Source organism: Pristis pectinata, chromosome 17, assembly GCF_009764475.1.
Source record: "Pristis pectinata isolate sPriPec2 chromosome 17, sPriPec2.1.pri, whole genome shotgun sequence".
Lineage (NCBI taxonomy): Eukaryota > Metazoa > Chordata > Chondrichthyes > Rhinopristiformes > Pristidae > Pristis > Pristis pectinata.
The window spans coordinates 6,642,670-6,662,121 of NC_067421.1; the positions used below are offsets into that span (position 1 = coordinate 6,642,670).

The 19,452-nt window shown below is 42.4% G+C and overlaps 1 protein-coding gene across 1 annotated transcript in view; it reads right to left on the reverse strand.

Annotated features, from left to right (window-relative positions):
- cabin1 (calcineurin binding protein 1) overlaps nt 1–19,452 on the reverse strand; it is a 365,306-nt gene that overhangs the window by 199,002 nt on the left and 146,852 nt on the right. The window contains 1 exon segment of the mRNA XM_052032487.1: nt 9,319–9,432. Within this exon segment, the coding sequence (XP_051888447.1) occupies nt 9,319–9,432 (114 nt within the window).

Sequence of the window (19,452 nt, forward strand, 5' to 3'; positions counted from 1 at the left end):
TCACAGCTCCTTAACAAATAAAGCAGACAATGCCACAAGATCTAGAAAACATTCAAACAAGGGCTGATAATTGCTAAGTCACAGAAGTGCCAGGCAATGACCATCGACAAGAGAGAGCCCAAGTACCTACCCTTGACATGCAACGGCATTACCATCACCGAGTCCCCTGATATCAATTTCCTGGGGCTTACCATTGACCAATAACTCAGGCTGGACCTACTCTTGTACCATGCTTGCATGAGTAGGTTCAAGGAAAGCTATCACATGCCAAGCAACTCATCTTCTGACGCGCCAAGGCCTTTCCACCATCCACAAAGCACAAGTCAGAAGCATTCACTTACCTGTATGAGTGCAGGTCCAACAATCCTCAAGAAGCTCAATGCCATGCAGGACAAAGCAGCCTGCTTGATTGGCAGTCCATCTACCAACTTAAGCATTTCTTCCCTTCATCAATGGCACATGGTAGCTGCAGTGTGCACCATCTGCAAAATGCACCGCAATTGCTCGCTTAGGTGATTCCAACAGTACTCCTAAATCCACAACCTCAGTCATGAGGACAAAGGCAGCTGATGCATGGGAATACCACCACCTCAGCATTCCCTTCCAAGTTACAAACCTCCCTTATCTTGGCTTTCCTTCATTGTTGCTGGGTCTAAATCTTCAGTTTCCTGACCCAACAGCACTATGGAAGTATCTTCAGAGTGCACCACCATCTTCTTAAGAACAATTAGAGAAGGGCAATAAAATGTGCCCTCTCTTGTGGTGCCTTGATCCCAAAAAAATGAATTAAAACTAGTGCAAGTTATGAGAGAACTGCAGTAAAACCAGAAGTTAATAGATGTGTTCTCAGGGAGTTCATGCTTTCGTAAGACTCAACTATTTTCCAGAATACAATGGAATAACAGCTTTAACCATCCCCATTTGAGTAAATACAACAGTACACTTCAAGGGAACCCAAAAATTGCCAAAGTTAGTAGTCAGTGCATGTTGGGGTTCTGCAAAATATTCATGAGGTAGCACAGAGTAGCAAACACTCTGCAGTTATACAGCATGGCTCGCACTGCTGACCATGCGTGATTTTCTCACACCATGCTGGTGTACTTTCTTCGTGACTATCAGTCTTTAGTGCTGGCATCACAGATTTTGTTGCAAATTCATAATTTTATGCTGTTAATTTTTCAACTCAACAACCAACAAATTAGCAAGTGCTGCCATGCTCATTTATTGCAGATGACAGCAGAACTATCACATTCAGTAAATGTTATTCTCAGTACTCTGCTACCATCAGCTATCGGGCACGCTGTTTGGAATGTTTTCAGGGGTCATTTCATCCTGTGACTGTACAATATATGTATAGAAATGGCCACATTTACTTCAGCTGGCCGGGGACTGTTTTATATCATAGATCAGGCAGTGTCATCAGTTCTAAAATGGTTCAACTCATATGTTTGTACTGGGGAAACAAGGAAAAGAGCATCAGGGAGAAAAAGAATTAAAGATAAAAGCAATAAAAGGGGAAAGGAAAGTTGGTGGGCCAGATGAGGGGCGAGGGGAAGTGGGGTAGGAGAGTGAGGGGTGAGGGAGTGGGACAGAAAGTGAGGGAAAAGGAGGAATGGACAGTGAGGGGAACAGGAGGGGAGGAGGAAGAAACGTGAATGGAATCCTACTTGGTATTCATCATGGCAAAGACAATATCACATTGCAGAATACTGTGTTCAGTCCGCTGGAGTAATCCCGAGCTTCCTGCTGCTTGGGTATTTAATTCACTGTCCCACTTTCAGTCACACCTATTTATCTGTGGCCTCCTGTTACAATGAGGCCCAATGAAAGCTTGAAAATCAACACCTCATCTTCTTCCTGGGCAGGTTGCAGCCTTCCAGACTCAATACCACATTCTCCAACTCACTCTTTTTTTCTGTCTGCATCAGAACTGGCCATTTCTCCTGTCATCATGTTTTCCTCATTTTATTCCTGGCACATCCCAAAGTCTCAGCATTTACAAGGCAATACACAGATAAAGCAGCTTAATGTGTTGGTAACTGCCCCCATTAAACCATAACCTCACCCCTTCTTCCTACTAAAAACTATCTTGTTTTCTCTCTTTCCCAGTTCTAATGAAGAATCCTGGACCTGAATGTTCACTGTTTCTCCTTCCACAAATGCTGCCTGTTCTGCCCAATGTTTTCAGCATTTTCTGTTTTTGTCCATGATTTCAGGGAAATCGGGTTCATGAAAGCTGATGATTCTCTAAGTAAATAAGAGCAGTAATTTTTCAGAGAGATGAGGTTGATGATTTACCTGGAGACAAACTTCAGGCATTGCACTAGCATTGATGTCATTTGGTGGGAGTGTTATGCTGGAAAAATGTTTCTAGAGCTACCAAATTTCCTACTGAGGTTGACTTTCTTGCCAGATGCCAAGAAGCCAAAAAATGAATGCAATATTGCTCTACTCTATTCTGAGCCAATTTTCAACTGCACAGCACCATTTTTCAGCACAGTGAGAAGGAACGTCACCACTTCCATAGGTGGGAAATCCAAATCTCAAGACAGAGAAGTTTCCACACTGGAGGTTTAAGCAAAAAGCTGCTCACTGAAACAACTTGGTGTCAGTTTAATGTGAATGGGTGAAAACGTTGCAGACTGGATAGCACAGAAGCAGAACGCCTCAGCGAGCATCTTATCCAACAAAAGCATCACACTGATGGTCGAGCCGTATTTTTGTGAGCAAGAAGACCTGAAACGTCAACCATCCCTCTGCCTCCACAGATGCTGCTTGATCAACTGAGCTCTTCCAGCAGTTTGTTTTTTTGCTCCAGTTTCCAGCATCTGCAGTCTCATGTGTCTCCTTACCATTCTGCCTCAGTATTCTGCCACGTGGACTTCCCAGAAGTTTGATGTGAACAGACTTCTACTCCGTCGGATTTTGTCCGAACTAACAAGAAGACGGTCAATATGTCACTGAATTATAAAGCAAGCAAAGTACACTTGCTTGCTTGTGTTCAGGCAAGGCAATGGTTACAAGGTTAAAGTCTTTCAGATACCCACACATGCAGTATCAAGTACTTCTGTTAACTTTAATTCTATGAAATGCAGAAAGTGTAGAAGTAGTATACTCAGGAAACATAAGAGATTACACAATGTAATTAAGGTTTTAACTGAGAACTGTTAACAATTAATGAGATTGCTGAAAAAGTTCAAACAATGCCTGGTTTCAAACAATGCGTGGACTGCTCCTCAGTCCCCAAATGATAGGCTGGAGGTATGACCTTCACGCATACCTGGAGCTGGCCTTGGGTCCTTTCCATATTCAAATAAGGGAATAATGCCTGCAGGAAGGCCCTGCTGGAAGATTCGTGTCATTATGAGCTGCACTCGGGGAAACAAGCCATGTAGAACTTCCTGCCTGCAGTGAAAGATTTGCATTTTTTCACGCCAATACTGCAGCCCATCCTAAATTAAACCAGCCGGTTGATCTCTGTCACTCTCAGCTAATCACTTTCCACATTGGGGAAAAGAGAAGTAATTACAACCCGAGACAAACGAGATGTAATATTGGATTGAATGTATGTTCCACTGATGTCGGGTTACTGAATTCGGAATCAAAATTATGTTTGAAAATTGGATTTCAACTTTTATTAATCGCAAGGAAGGAGATGGAGAAAGAAACAAAGAGGAAGAGAGGTAAATGAGAAATCTTGCATTTATATAACCTTAAAACATTTCATTTCCATTTGTTTATTTGAAGTCTGGTGATTGGAAAACATAGTAGCCAATTTGTACATTGAAGAGCACACAAACAGTACTGAGGTAGTTGTTTCAGCGATGTTTGTTGATGGATAGGTGTTGGTCAGGGTGCCAGGGAACTCCCCTGTAATTCTGTAAACAGCACCACAGGTTTTTCTCATGATCATCTGAGAGGGCATCAGGGTTGCTGCTTCATGCCACATCTGAAAGGTTGCACCTCCAACAGTGCTCCACTCCCTCAGCAGGAAACCAACCAGAGCAGAAGATTGGCAATCTTTCATTCTGGATTATAAATTCAAGTTATACAATTATTTCAGTAGTGCTAGCAGTACCATCAGTCCTCAACATCCTAAAAGAGGCAGTGACTAAATAATACTTCAGTCGGTTACCCACTGATGTCACTTTCCCATTGATGTTCATTCCCATACTAATGCTGGCAACACCCAGCTCTCCATGACCACTGCTTCTTTTAACCCTTCCACTGCCTCCTAAAGTTACCTGTCCTACATCTACTGCTCGATGAGCAGCTGTCATCCTTTTTCTAGCTACCAATTCAACTCCTGCCTCTTGCATCCGTCTGGACCTAAACCAAATCGTTGGCAACTTGGTATCTCATTTGATGGCAATGAGAGTATCACTACGACGGCCTGATTCAGACAATGCTTGACTCTGCTCCTCCCACAGCTCCCCAACTGCTGAAAACCCTCATTCATACTTTTGTAACCTCCAGATCTGACTGTGCTAAAGGATTGCTGGCCAATTCTACTCTGCTTTACCTAAACCTCTGCTACCCTCATCGTAAATCACACTGTCCCATTGCTGATTAAACAACACCTCAATATGAAAATTCACATCCTTATTTTTCAAATCCCTCCAAGGCCTTCTTGCCCTTGCCCATCTTTGTCATTTCTTCCAGCCCCCCTTCCAACAAGCGTCCTCCTCCAACTTCGGTCTCTCGTACGCCCCCAGTTATAATCAACTATCAATGGTGGTCATGGCTGCAATTATCAAAGCCTTAGGCTCTGGAACTCCCTCCATAAATCCTCACCTTAATGTCCCCAAAAAAAACAACTCTTTGACCATCATCACTAGTTCTCATATGGCTCTTTTTCAAAGTTTGTTTCATAATGCTCACGTGAAATACCTCGGGACGTTCTGCTACATTAAAGGTGCTGCATCAACACAGTGTTCTATGCCATTCTGGACTGTAAATGAACCTTTAACAGAATTCTTTACATCAGCCTACAATAAGGTAGAAATTTCTGACTAATGTCCATAATTCGAAAAATATATCCTCACATATGAATTAGGGGCAGAAGGCTGCTCAGCCCCTTGCCTGTGCAACCACTTAATAAGATCACAACTGATCAGATTACAAGCTCAACTCTACATTCCACCTACCCAGGGTAACCTTTCAACCTCTTGCTTATCAAGAATCTACCTCCAAGTGGATGCGAAGAGGATATTTCCTCTTGTGAGTGAATCTAGAACTAGGAGTCACTATTTAAAAAAGGACATCCATTTAAGATACAGATGGGACATCTGAGGGCCTTGAGTCTTTGGAACTACCTTTCTTTAAGGGCACCACATTCACTCTGTCAAAACAGACTCTGCCTTCATCTGTTTAAGTTTAAAATCCATGGAGAGGATATCGTTGAAATCAGCATGACAAAGGCAAATCAAGTAAAGACTCTGATGACGAATGAATACAGTATGCTATCCAATAGAATGTGTCACTTTCTATTAATATCAAGTTTGACAACAAGCTGACTACTGGACATCAGAAAGCTTGGAACTACCAGTCATTATCATCTGTACTATGAAAGTGTGAACTTTCAACATTTTGTTTGCTTATTTGTTTTAAAATATACAAGATCCTTGGTTTACTAAACAGAAGCATAATGGTGAATTCTAACTCCCAAAAATGGGATCACGACAAATATTAACATTTTATTGAAACCCAACCAGCCTTCAATATGCCCACTTGTGAAGTGAACAGAAGGAGAGCAAGGAGCGAGCAGCCAGCCTGCTCCCAGGAGGCAGGATGGCAATTTAAGTACTTGGCTGAGACTGGCAACTTCTGATTTAAAACAGAAACAGAAAATGCCAGAATCACTCAGCAGGTGGAGAGAGAAACAGAGTCAACATTTCAGTTGACTCTTCAACAGAACTTCTGATTTAACCTGTGTTTCAGTTTTAAGGATGACTCGCTAGGTTTCCCTCGTCCTGGGAAATCTGGCACCCAATGAGAGAGCAGCAGCTTTGATTAAGTACCTTGTGGGTCCTCACGAGTCATTCCCCAAAGGCTTCCACCCCAATTTAAATGCACAGCAGCACCCCATCCCAGGTGTCTCCCAGACTGGATTCGAGGCAGCATCTCACCACTGTCTTCTCAAAGTCAATTAGGAATGAACAATAAAGACCGATGCCTAGATTCACAAAATGAATTCATAAAAAAAAGCACATGATTCTGAAAGAACTATCAGCTTCTTTGACCAAAATAATTCATAGAACTCTTCATGGAACATCAAAGTTTCAGGTTTTTTGACTCAATGAGAGTCCACACCTGTCTATTGAAACTGTCCGAACATTTGTAAAAGAAGTTGCATAGGAAAGTACCATGAACAATAATGTGATGATAAAATTAAATCAGACATTACAATCATCTCGTAGATATGCACAAACTAGCTTGTTTCTCCTGTGGAGCTTAACCATGCAACAAGAGGGATGCTACAAGAGGGCTCAGTATCCAAGGGTTGAAAGGACTGTGGGCTGAATCATTCACAATATTCATTCCTGATCACTAAACAAGGACAATATCTGAAAGGTAAATGGATGTAGATGTCAGCACAAAGCAGGATGAACAGAAAAAGCAGATCTTCCCAATGCACAGTACATAAAATAGGCAGAGCAATATACTTTAAAGACCAGGGGCTCCCAAACTACAGTTCCTGGGCCAGCCCATTTCCTTGCAGGTCGGGAAGTCAAGCCGATGACAGGAGACGGGGAAATGAGGAGCCAAGGCCACCATCAGCAAAATGTACGGATGGCGAGGATATTTAGTAACATTGGTGGAAGATGCACACATCCAAAGCAGGTCTCAATCCACCACTTAAGACTTGCTTCGGTGATCTTACAGGTCCCGTATGCACAGTACAATTAATGTTAAATGAGCTTTGTACGCCTTTTGATGTCACTGCACTGCCTATTGAAAAGTTACCCACAGGCAATTGCTAACAATAAGGTCAGCCTGCAGTCTTCTGCTCCAACTTTAAGTTGGCCCTTCAAAGAATGCCATCACACAAATACAGGATTATATTGTCTCAAAAATCAGAGGTTCTGCTAGAATATTAGAACGCAAGAGATAAGTTTCCTTTTGCATCACTGCCAGCTAGTTACTTGAAAACTGCTAAGAGGAAACAGACTATGCTTTGAAGATTTATAACACAGTTTACTGTACTGTTTCCCACTTAAACACATACCTGATTCCGTGACCATCATTCCAACACAGTGCTCAATAAGACTGGATCCAGATTATGTCATGTTTCAGATGAAAATTCCTTGGCAAACAAATACACTTTTGCAGCTCTGACTGGAGCAGCACAATGTTGCAGATTCTATTTTGAAAGCTATAATTTCCCTCAGACTATTCTTACTTTCATAATCAGCAGATTAATTGTTCCCAAGATGTCCATGAATGTCTTTGCTGTGGTCTCCAAGTAATTTCAGAGCTTCTAATAAATGAACGTCTGAGAATATTTGGTAATAAGGTAGGAGTGCAGTCTTTTAATGGCCTGATGAGAGGGCGAGCAAGACAGCCATCTTTAAATGCAAACTCGCAACAAATCTCATTTAGTCCATAGACACACACAAAGTTTACTGAATTGACAATCCTTTTCTGTTGCACACACTTCTCATCAGTGTTGCTATAAGTACAACCACACAGACGCAGTTAGTAGTAGTCAATCCATGTGACTTTTTATAAAACAAAACTGAATGCAGATAACTGCAAACACAAAATTTATCTGTTATGTCAAAACTATCAGCATTCACCATCATCACATTTTGAAACTGACAGCAGTTTCTGAAGAATACATGTACGCACCTAAACACAGAAATCCAGAAGCTGACGCCAGTGATTCCTTGCTCATGCACAGAGCGCACGGTTTTGCAGCAATCTCGTGTAATGAAAGGAAATCAGAAACCTGGTATTTAAGAACTATTCTTGCTGCAACATATCCTGAAAATGTTACACTTTGTTGAGGATACAGTAACTGAGTTTCTAATGGTGGACTAGGCTTACCCAAATACGTTCGCATTTTAAAAAATCTAATTCTGTGTATTTAGACTTCAATTCCCTTAGATATATTTTCAAAACATAATAGATTTTAAATTTATTTCATTAGCTTTAAAATATTATTTAAGAAAGTTCAGATTCTATTTCAAACCTACATGCATATTTTCATCTTTATTTTACACTGTATAATTGCCAATTTCAAAATAATACCTTTTACTTCTTGTTTTGTTGCCAGGGATCATTTGGTCACTATGATCGCCAGTTTGATATCACTGTTTGTGGATGTCATGGATCAGTATGAACGAATACCGTCAAAAGGCAGTACCCAATGCAAAGAATGTTAAATTTCCAAAAGGTTGCTATCGTTGAGTCAGTGGGAAGTTCCACAATTTCACGACTGAAGGCAAACCTCTTATATATGGACAAGACTCAGCAAGTATCACAGAGATTTCAGATGATAAAATGATAAAAACATAGAAAGGAAGAAAGAACAGCTGAGTTTGCAGTTGTACTGTGATAGAGTCATAGAGTTACACAACAAGGAAACCGGCCCTTCAGCCCAACTTGTCCACGCTGACCTAGGTGCATTCCTGAACTAGTCCCATTTGCCTGCATTTGGCCCATATCCCTGTAAACCTTTCCTATCCACGTACCTATTTAAGTGTTTTTTAGACATTGTAATTGTACCTGCCTTCTAACACTTTCTTTAACAGCTCATTCCATATACCCACCACCCTCTGTGTGAAAAACTGGTCCCTCAGATCCCTTTTCAATTTTTCCCCCTCACCTTAAACCTACGCTCCCTAGTTTAATACCCCCCTACTCTGGGGAGAAAGATTGTGACCATTCACCCTATTTATGCCCCTCGTGATTTTATATGCCTCTATAAGGTCACCCCTCAACTTCCTACGCTCCGGGGAAAACAGCCCCAGCCTGTCCAGTCTCTCCTCATAACTCAACCCCTCCAGTCCTGGTAAGATCCTTGGGAATCTTTTCTGCACCTTTTCCAGCTTAATGACATCCTTCCTGAGTCAGCAACCAGCGCTGCACACAATTCTCCAAGTGTGGTCTCACCAACATCTTGCACAGCTGTAACATGACGTCCCAACTCTTATACTCAATGCCCTGACCACAGAAGGCAAATGTGGACAGATAATCCTATTTAATTATTTCTTTTGGTGAGATCCATTAAGTACAACTGCTCATAACGTACAATGCATATAGTAAAACAATGGGGGTAAATTATCTGAATGAACATTTTTCCATAAAACTTACATTAAAAAAATTTGTCTTGTTCCTCTCATAGAAGAGTCCTTGTGCTGGCATATGCTTCAACTGTTGCCATGGAACAGTGATGCCTAGTAACACGTCTCGAGCCCAGTTCAGGTTCTGCAGAAAAACCAAAGTGATGGAAGTTATAACACAAGCGACTAAAGGAGTCCAGTGACTTACTTGAAAAGTGACACTTGATTAAACAAAAACTTGTCCATAGTATTAAAAACTACATCTTAGTGAATACACAAAGGGCCAAAGTATAAGAGCTATGGCTGGTGGCTTCAGTGTCCAGCCGATCCCTCACAATTCTGTTCTGGACTTAAGTGGGCTCAATGTTTGTTAGTGTTTTAATGGTGCTCTTAATTAAACTTTCATATGTGTTAAGACTGAAATTTTTTTTACTTTTTTTAAGTTATTTAAATTGCTGCTGATAGGTTTTAAATGTCCCTCAGATAAATTTTCAAATATAATGGATTTTAAGTTTCCTTCAGTAGTTTTTTTAAAAACTTATATTTCAAATACAACAAAACTCCATTAATCCAGCAGGCTCTGACTTTAATGATGCCAGACTAGCAGTTTCCAGACTGTTGATGTTCTTTCAAATTCAACACTCTTTAATTAATTTTCTTTTAGATATTACACAGATCTATGGCATAATAAATTTTCCCATGAACCCAGTGAGTTTCGAGGGAGTGCAAGAACCGGGGCCCCTGTGCGTCAGCGGGGGGGGGGGGGGGGCCGGAGGTGCAGGAACCGGGGCCCCCCGTATGTCGGGGGGAGTACAGGAACCAGGACCCCCGTGTGTCAGGGGGAGTGCAGGAACTGTCCTTAAGTCTGGTGTACATGCCCTCAGGCTCCTGTATCTCCTACCCGATGGAAGAGGAGAGAAGAGAGAATGTCCCGGGTGGGTGGGGTCTTTGATTATGCTGGCTGCTACACCAAGACAACGAGAGGTAAAGACAGAGTCCAAGGAGGGGAGGCTGGTGTCCGTGATGCGCTGGGCTGTGTCCACAACTCTCTGCAACTTCTTGCGGTCCTGGGCAGAGCAGTTGCCGTACCAAGCCGTGATACATCCAGATAGGATGCTTTCTATGGTGCATTAATAAAAAGTTGGTGAGAGTCAAAGGGGACAAACCAAATTTCTTTAGCTTCCTGAGGAAGTAGAGGTGCTGGTGAGCTTTCTTGGCAGTAGCATCTACGTGATTTGACCAGGACAGGCTATTGGTGATGTTCACTCCAAGGAACTTGAAGCTCTCAACACTCTTGACCTCAGCACCATTGATGTAGACAGGTGCATGTACACTGCCCCCTTTCCTGAAGTCCATGACCAGCTCTTTAGTTCTGTTGACATTGAGGGAAAGGTTGTTGTCATGACACCATTCCACTAAGCTATCTCCTTCCTGTACTCCGACTCATCACTGTTTAAGATATGGCCTACAACGGTAGTATCATCTGCAAACTTGTAGATGGAGTTAGAGCAGAAGCTGGCCACGCAGTCATGAGTGTATAGGGAGTAGAGTAGAGGGCTGAGAACGCAACCTTGTGGGGCACCAGTGTTGAGAATAATCGTGCCGGAGGTATTGCTGCCTATCCTCACTGATTGCGGTCTGTTGGTCAGGAAGTCAAGGATCCAGTTACAGAGGGAGGTGTTGAGTCCCAGGTCTCGGAGTTTGGTGACGAGCTTGCTTGGAATTATTGTATTGAAGGCAGAGCTGTATTCAATAAACAATAGTCTAACATATGTGTCTTTACTGTCCAGATGCTCCAGAGCTGAGTGTAGGGCCAGGGAGATGGCATCTGATGTAGACCTGTTTTCCCGATAGGCGAATTGCAATGGGTCCAGGTTGTCTGGGAGGCTGGAGTTGATGCGTGTCATGACCAACCTCTCAAAGCACTTCATGATGGTGGGTGTCAGAGCCACTGGTCGGTAGTCATTGAGGCATGTTACCTTGCTTTTCTTTGGTACCAGGATGATAGTGGTCTTCTTAAAACAGGAGGGAACCTGAGATTGAAGCAGGGAGAGGTTGAATATGTCCGCAAATTCTCCTGCCAGCTGATCAGCACAAGATCTGAGCACGCGGCCCAGGACATCATCTGGGCCAGGTGCTTTCCTCGTGGGTGGTGACAATCCACTTCCCTTCTGTTCAAAACGAGCATAGAATGCATTAAGTTCAACAGGAAGGTATGCGTTGTTGTTAGTTATGCAGTCCGGCTTCGTCTTGTAGCCTGTTATGGCATGTAAGCCAATACCGTCCAATTTGATTCACTCCACCTGATCTCATGAACCAGCTGAGAGCACTGCAAACAGCAAAGGCTACAGGTCCAGACAACACCCTGGCTGTAGCACTGAAGATCAATGCTCTACTCCAACCAAGCTGTGTCTGTGCAGTTACAACTTCGGCATCTACCCAGCAATGCCAAAAACTGAGCAGGTCTGTCCTCTTTATGAGAAGTAGGACATACACAGCACCCCCCGAACCCATGCCCGCTATGCCTGAGAAGGATAAGGGCAGAAGGTGCAAGAGAACACCACAATCTGCATTTCCCCTCAAGTTGCACACCACCCTGACTTAGAGATGTATTGCCAGTTGTACATTGTCACTAGATCTAAACCTTGGAACTCACTCCCCAGCAGTGCAGTGGGAGTACCTTAACCCAGAGGACTGCAGCGGTTCAAGGTGGCAGCTCACCCCCATCTTCTCCAGAGCGATTAAGGATGGACAATAAATACTGACCTTGCCAACAATAACGATGTCCCAAAAATGAATAAATAAAATGAGAGAGCAGAATCCAAGGGTATGCACACATCCAAGTAGAATGCTGCATCTGTGATTTACCCAGAGCAGCAGCAATATATTCATTCCAGTAAAGAACAATGCCAGCAGAAATACAATAAGCTACGACATAGAACACTACAGCACAATACAGGTCCTTAGGCCCACAATGTTGTGCCGACATTTTATCCTGCTCTAAGATCTATCTAACCCTTTCCTCCCACATAGCTCCCTATTTTCCTACAAATAGAAGTCTCTACAAATGGAGAAGATTGTGAGATTGTGATTATCTATAGGCCATCATCCATAAGTGCTCACAGATTGATTCCTGGGAGGGGCACATTGTCCCACAAGTAGAAATTAAGCAGACTTGCCTAAACCCTTTTCAGTTCAGAAGAATGAAAGACGAAACATACAAAATTCTTACAGAGCAAAAAACAAAGTAGTGGAGAAACTCAGCGGGTCGAGCAGCATCTGTTGGGGGGGTGGGGGGAGGTGGAAGGAACTTGACGTTTCGGGTCGAGACCCTGCATCAGGACTGAGAATGGGGAGGGAAGATAGCTGGTATAAAGAGAGGGGGAGGAGTGAGGTGGGGGTCAGTAGGTGATTCGTGGAACGGGGGGCAGTGGAAGATGATGGACAGAAGGAGCCAGGTGCAGGAGGGGAGGGTGAAGGTGGAGAAAGAGGCAGGTGGGAGATAGCTGGAAGAAGATGGGTGTGAGTGAGTGTAAGTGTGCGTATCTGCCGGTGTGTATCTGTGTGCATGCGTGCAGTGGAGTGTAGATGCAGGGATGATATTTCATCTGGCTGAGATACCCAGATCCAGGGGTAACATTCTCAAAATAAGGGGTTCAGCCATTCAGGACACGAGAAGAAACGTCTTCACGCAATGAGTGGTGAATTTTGAGAATTTTCTACCCAAAAGGCAATGGAGGCTCATTTGTTGAGCGTGATCAAGACAGAGGTAGATAGATATTTGAATATTAAATGAATCCAGAGAGATGGGGTTAGTTCAAGAAAATTATGTTGTAAACGATCAGCCATGGTCTTATTGAATGACTTCTGTTGATGTTTTTATTTGCAACAGTAGCGCATTCCTTCCATTACCAATTATTGTCATTTAGGGTCATGACATGGGACACTGGCTGAGCTCCCAATTAATTCAGATTCTATTGCACTCCCACCAAATGTACAATGAGCTGAGTTTGGTCAAAGTAGTCACTTAGATGAAAGTGAAAATAGTCACCTTTTGATGTGGTTTAACCACAGATATTCAGATGCTTCAAAACTACTTTATAAATAGATATTTGAGGTTGCTCCATACAAGTTATGCACAAATCTTTAATTCAGCTGAAACAAGAGTATGTCACAATCAAATTCATTTCAATATAGTAATTACAGGTACTCATCAAGAATCTATTTCTGTACATTTTAACTCTCCTGTTTTTAATGCTTCTGCTTTGAAGAGCAAATTCACATGATGCTGTCAGGAGAACTGGCTGAGAGGAGCTACACCATCCAGCTAATCATCAGAGATTGTTGTTAAACCTGAGGCTTCCACTGCTTCAGCCATATTTCCCTCACATGTCCTTCCAAGCCAGTTCTTTGGCATGGGCTTCAATGTACATTGGTCAAAAGGAAAAATAAGTGCAGTCACAATTATTATCGAGAACAACAGAGCCACTAACGTAGGCACAAAGCCCTCCCACACGGTGGGTCTAGGTCACACACACACACACACACACACACACACAGATTACACACTCTGCCAATGGTGTGCAGAGATATTTCAACAGGGTATTCAAGCTTCCAATTTGCTACCCATCCCTTAATGAATTTTTAACAAATCCCCATCCAACGCCAAGCCTGTATCAGTTATCAGCTCCAATCTGTACCACAAATTCCCCTGGTGTCAGTGTGCCTCAGTAAGCAGTATGTTGACCATACTCAGAAGACTGTGGGTTCACCTTCCACGAATGTATACTGAGGAAGTGATGCTTTCCGATATATTTAATATCTGTACTGTACTGTATATATGCACACAGACGGTTCTAGAATTGCATTTAACAATTAAACAATCAACTAGGATGGAAAGTAGCATTTAGAATACCCACTTGCTGAAAGTAACATTTCCCAACCTTGGATACACCTCAGTCACTTTCAGATGTCAAAGGAAAGTAAATTTAGATAAACTACTCAGGAATATGTGCAGCTGGGGCCAGGATTTACCATCTACCGTTTACGAGCAGAAGTGCTTGTGAAGCACTGCGCACAAGAGGAGTTCAGTTGTAAACATTTGAAAATAAGCCCTGGACCATCTGAAATGAAACTGGTTTACAATTGTAAGAACGAGTCAAAATCTGACTAAAGTCCATGGTAAATAATTTGGGATTATATATTCAGAATTGAATTTTTAAAAAAAAAATCACAGAATGTGGTGGTCTCAGATCAGAAGTCATTCTCCAACCAGTATAAATTGCCACTCTCGTGGTGGCAATTTATACTGTAATATGACATCCAACATACAATGTGTTATACTCTTCATGATTTACTTAGCTTGACTTTTCCAAAAACACATGAATCCACCTACATAGAAAATGCCTGTGTGGGTAGTTTCTACAAAATATTTTCACAAAGTGACCCACAGTTTCTATCTTCTAACAACCATGTTGACTGAAGAAACTTTCTGTGCCTTTACACTGTGAAACCCAGAGAGACACGTGTTCAAGGCTGAAAACACATTCAGGAAAAAAGAAAGCAAGGCTTGGACAAGGTCCCAGATGGCAGGCTGGTTAAAGGTGCACGTCAGATTAACCATGCCACAAAGCTGCGTGATGGGGGTGGGTTGTTATACTGAACATGTTGTGTAGAGGCAGAGAGGGGAAAAGAGTGGGTATGCTGAAAGTCATAAACATGGGATTCAAGCTCGTAGTGAATTGGATCTAAAATTGGCTCAATGGCAGAAAGCTAATGCTTTTGGGTGTTTTGTGAGTGAAAGCTGTTACTCCCAGGGTTTCAGTCACCATGCTGGGTGCTCAGCCTCCTGCATTTCGCAGTATATAAAGAGTCTGCAGCTGGCACAGAAATTGGCTGTGAGACTAAGTGACGAGCATTAGACTGCAGGAACATATCAACGGCCAGGTTAGTTGGACAGAAAAATAGAAATGCTAGGTAATGCAAGTAGGGAGGCAAAATAAGGCAAAGGGAATATACAAAAAATGGCAGGAGATTGAGAGGAACGGAAGACATTGGAGTGCTTGTCCACAAAGGTAACAAGAGAGATCTATAGTCTGCTTATAAAAGGAACATGGAATGCTTTCCTTTACTAGCCAAAGCAGAGAATATAACAGCAGGGAGGTTATACTATACAAAGACCAGTTCCTTCTGCAGAAGTGCACAGTGTTGGTCACCGCATTACAGAAAGACTTCATTACAATGGAGCGTGTGCAGAGGATTGTAGCCATGAGGGAAAAATGGATAAGCAGAGGTTGTTTGCCTTGGGACAAACTGAAAGGTAACTTAATTGAGGTGCATAAAGTGGCCTAGACAGAGTAAATAGGAAGGACCTATTTCCTTTAGCAGAGGTGTCAAAAACCAGGAGCATGGATTTGAAGTATTTAGTTAAAGGAAGTTAAATGAAGGAGGAGAAAATTCACCTTGAGGGTGGTGGCAGTTGGGAACTTGTTGCCTGAAAAAGTGGGAGGCAGAAATTGGTATTGGTTTATTATTGTCACTTGTACCGAGGTACAGTGAAAAACCTGTCTTGCAAACCGATCGTACAGGTCAGTTCATCACACAGTGCAGTTACATTGAGTCAGTACAGAGTGCATTGAGGTAGTACAGGTAAAAACAATAACAGTACAGAGTAAAGTGTCACAGCTACAGAGAAAGTGCAGTGCAATAAGGTGCAAGGTCACAACAAGATAGATCGTGAGGTCAGAGTCCATCTCATCGTATAAGGGAGCCATTCAATAGTGTCATCACAGTGGGGTAGAAGCTGTCCTTAAGTCTGGTGGTACATGCCCTCAGGCTCCTGTATCTTCTACCCGATGGAAGAGGAGAGAAGAGAGAATGACCCGGGTGGGTGGCGTCTTTGATTATGCTGGTTGCTTCACCAAGACAGCAAGAGGTAAAGACAGAGTCCAAGGAGGGGAGGCTGGTGTCCGTTATGTTCTGGGCTGTGTCCACAACTCTCTGCAAATTCTCTTCACATTTAAACAACACCTCAGTGTGGACTTGAAGACCAGGGACCTCTATGATCAAGAACTGAGTGTTGGCTAGAATTAGGTTGGATTGAGTTTTTTTTAACCAGCACAGATATAATAGGTCAAATGGCCTTGTTCTCCATCAAAAACTTACTAAGATTGTATGATGGCTGAAACCGCCATGTTCATAAAAAGATGTATATGACTTCGAACTAACCCACACCTTCATTCCATGAAATCAACTGACATGTCCTCTATAACAACCCACCCTGCAGCTTTGTGTTTACAGCGTGGTCAATCTTACCCAACCTCCCTTCCTGCTGTGTCCATAACAAGCTGAATCTATCAAGCTGCTTTTCAGAAGAGATTCCCTAGGCTAATTCCTGGGATGAGAGAATTGCCCTATCACAAGCATCTAAAGAAATTTGATCTATATTCTTGGAGTTTATGAGGATGAGGGGTGATCTTATTGAAACATACAACATTCTGAGGGGAATTGACAGGATAGATTTCAACACATTTCCACTAGTGGGAGAATCTAGAATATGGGGACATGGTTACAGAATTAGGGCAGTCATTTAAGACTGAGATGCGAAGCAACTTATCGTAGACAGTGGTGAATCTCTGGAGGAAGTGGAGGCATTTAAAGAGCAAGTAAATACATTTTTGAAAGATTAGGAAATCTTGCTCTGGGGAACTAGCACTAAAGAACTGAGGCCTGAGGTATATCAGCCATGATCATATTAAATGGCAGGACAGGCTTGAGGGGCTGAGTGGCCTACTCCTGCTATTTTCATACATTCTTAGGTTCATTTTGACAGAAAACACACACAATAAAACCTGATCAATTTATTCCCATTCTATGGGGTTTATAATTAACTCAATAGGAGGTTTACTAAGGAGCTGAGAAATGACTTTGTCACCCAAGGAACAGTGGGGGTCCTTAAATGGTGGTGGAGGTAGGAACACTTGTAGCATTTAAAAGTGCTTGGTTGCTGGCTGAGTAGTTACAAGGCTCTGGACCAAGAGCTGGAAGATGGGATTGGTCTGAATAACTTTACCACTGGGATGGGCACAACAGGCTGCAGAGCCTTCCCCTTTCCCATAAATTTCCACAAATTTGTGAAGCACTCAACACCAAACAGACATTATTCATTTCACATAGTTTTCTTCAATTTAAGCTATATTGCAATATTACGAATCACTCTGAGCTGCTGCATGTCCAACAGCAGACACCGAGCTTAAGCAGCAGATAAATTTCACCGTGAAGGAAGCAACCGTATGGTAACACCAACGATGTGTTAATCACTCCACTGTACGTTCATTTCAAGCTGTTAAAGAACATCATTCCAATTTATTTACTTCTTTTCTACCTAGCTTAAATCTCTGGAGTTATAATTTGATCCAGAAAGTACTTTATTTTTGAAATATTTAAAAAGTGTATTGATATGTTATATAAATATAAAGTAATGTAGCATTGTATTAATGCTCCATTGGTGCTTAGCTCCAGCCAATCCAATGACCAGCTTTTGCCAAAGGTAACAAGGGGCCAAAGATTGGTGCAGCCAGTAGATGCTGCCTCACAGCTCCAGCAACCCAGATCAATATTGACCAGTGCTGCTTGTGTGACTTTCTCTGGCTTCCTCACACACACACCAAAGACAATGTGGGTTGGTGGATTAATTGGTCACCAAGTTGCCCACTTGGTTGAGTGTTGAGTGGCAGAATCTGTGGGTACTGGAGAGAACAGGTTACAGTTAAAGTTAGAGAAGGAGTAAGGCTGCTCTGTGAGCTGGCATTGAGTCAATAGGCCAAATGGCCTCTGTCTGTATTGTAAAGAAATAGGAATTATGAAACCCTGGTCAGACCTGCATACTGTGTGACAACAGGGCTGACCAGAACCAACCTCAAGTAGGTGTGTGTGTGCGCAATCAAGTATCACATTATCAAAAATACAGGAAGTGGCTAACTCACAGTACCTGAAACCACCAAACCGCAAATGTCATTTATTGCTTCACCCTCCCAAGAAGGCCTACTACCTAAATAAACTACAGGTATTGTACATGGTTTACTACTGTTTGCCACTGTCCGGTGAGGACCTGATGCATAGGATCTGAAAGCTGAAAAATATTGCTCAAAGTCAGCTAATCTGTCAGCAAGCATCATAGTAGCAGTGGTAAATGGCCACAGAGCTGCTGCTGAGGATGTGATTTTCACTGGACATCACCTTCAAGAGAAGTGCAGAGAGAAGCATCAACTATAAGACATGGCTTTTTTTGACTCTTGACTCCATCAGTTGAAAGGGCTGTGGAGCATTCTTTTCAAATGTCATTATCCACCAAAATTCATCTGCATTTTAAGCCTGCTCAATGAGAGCATGCAAGCCAAGGTAGCAACCAATGGGTCCACAATATGCACAAACTCAGTACAAAATAACATCAAGCAAGGTTGCTTTATCGCCCAATACTTTTCTAAATCTTTTTCACCACAATGCTGTACCTCACTTCCTACAGTGTTCCCGCTGGAATGGAACTGTTCAACCTACGTCGTCTCCACTCCAGTACCAAGAGCAACCCAACCAGTCATCATGCTTCAGGACAGACAACACTTGCATTTGCTCACATTGAAAAATTGAGCTTCAAACTATTGTTAATTCGTTTACTGAAGCATGTGACAAAATACATCTTATACTTAACATCCATAAAACCACAGTCTTCTACCAACCTGCCTCTGCTGTACAACACTACCCTCCACAACTAGACCCTGAAAAATGCAGCCTATTTCCTGTAACTTGGGAACCGTTTTTCAATGAAAGCAGGCATCCACGGTGAAATTCACTATTGGCTTCAGAACGCCAGAACAGTCTGTGGACATAGGAAGATGAAAACATCAAACCCAGCACAAAATTTATGGTCGACCAGGCAACCATTATCCCATCCCTCCTGTAGGCTTCTAAGATATAGACTACCTACAGCAGGTAGCTTAAAGCACTCATGGGGATAGTTACACTACATCTCAATCTTGGGAGCTGACATTAAGGATGCCGGATACATGTTTAAACAAACACACACCCAACAAAATTGTTTACAATCAAGATTTAATATTTCCTTGCTTTTAAGTACATCCAGTTCCTAATGAGAGAGTAAAGAAAATTT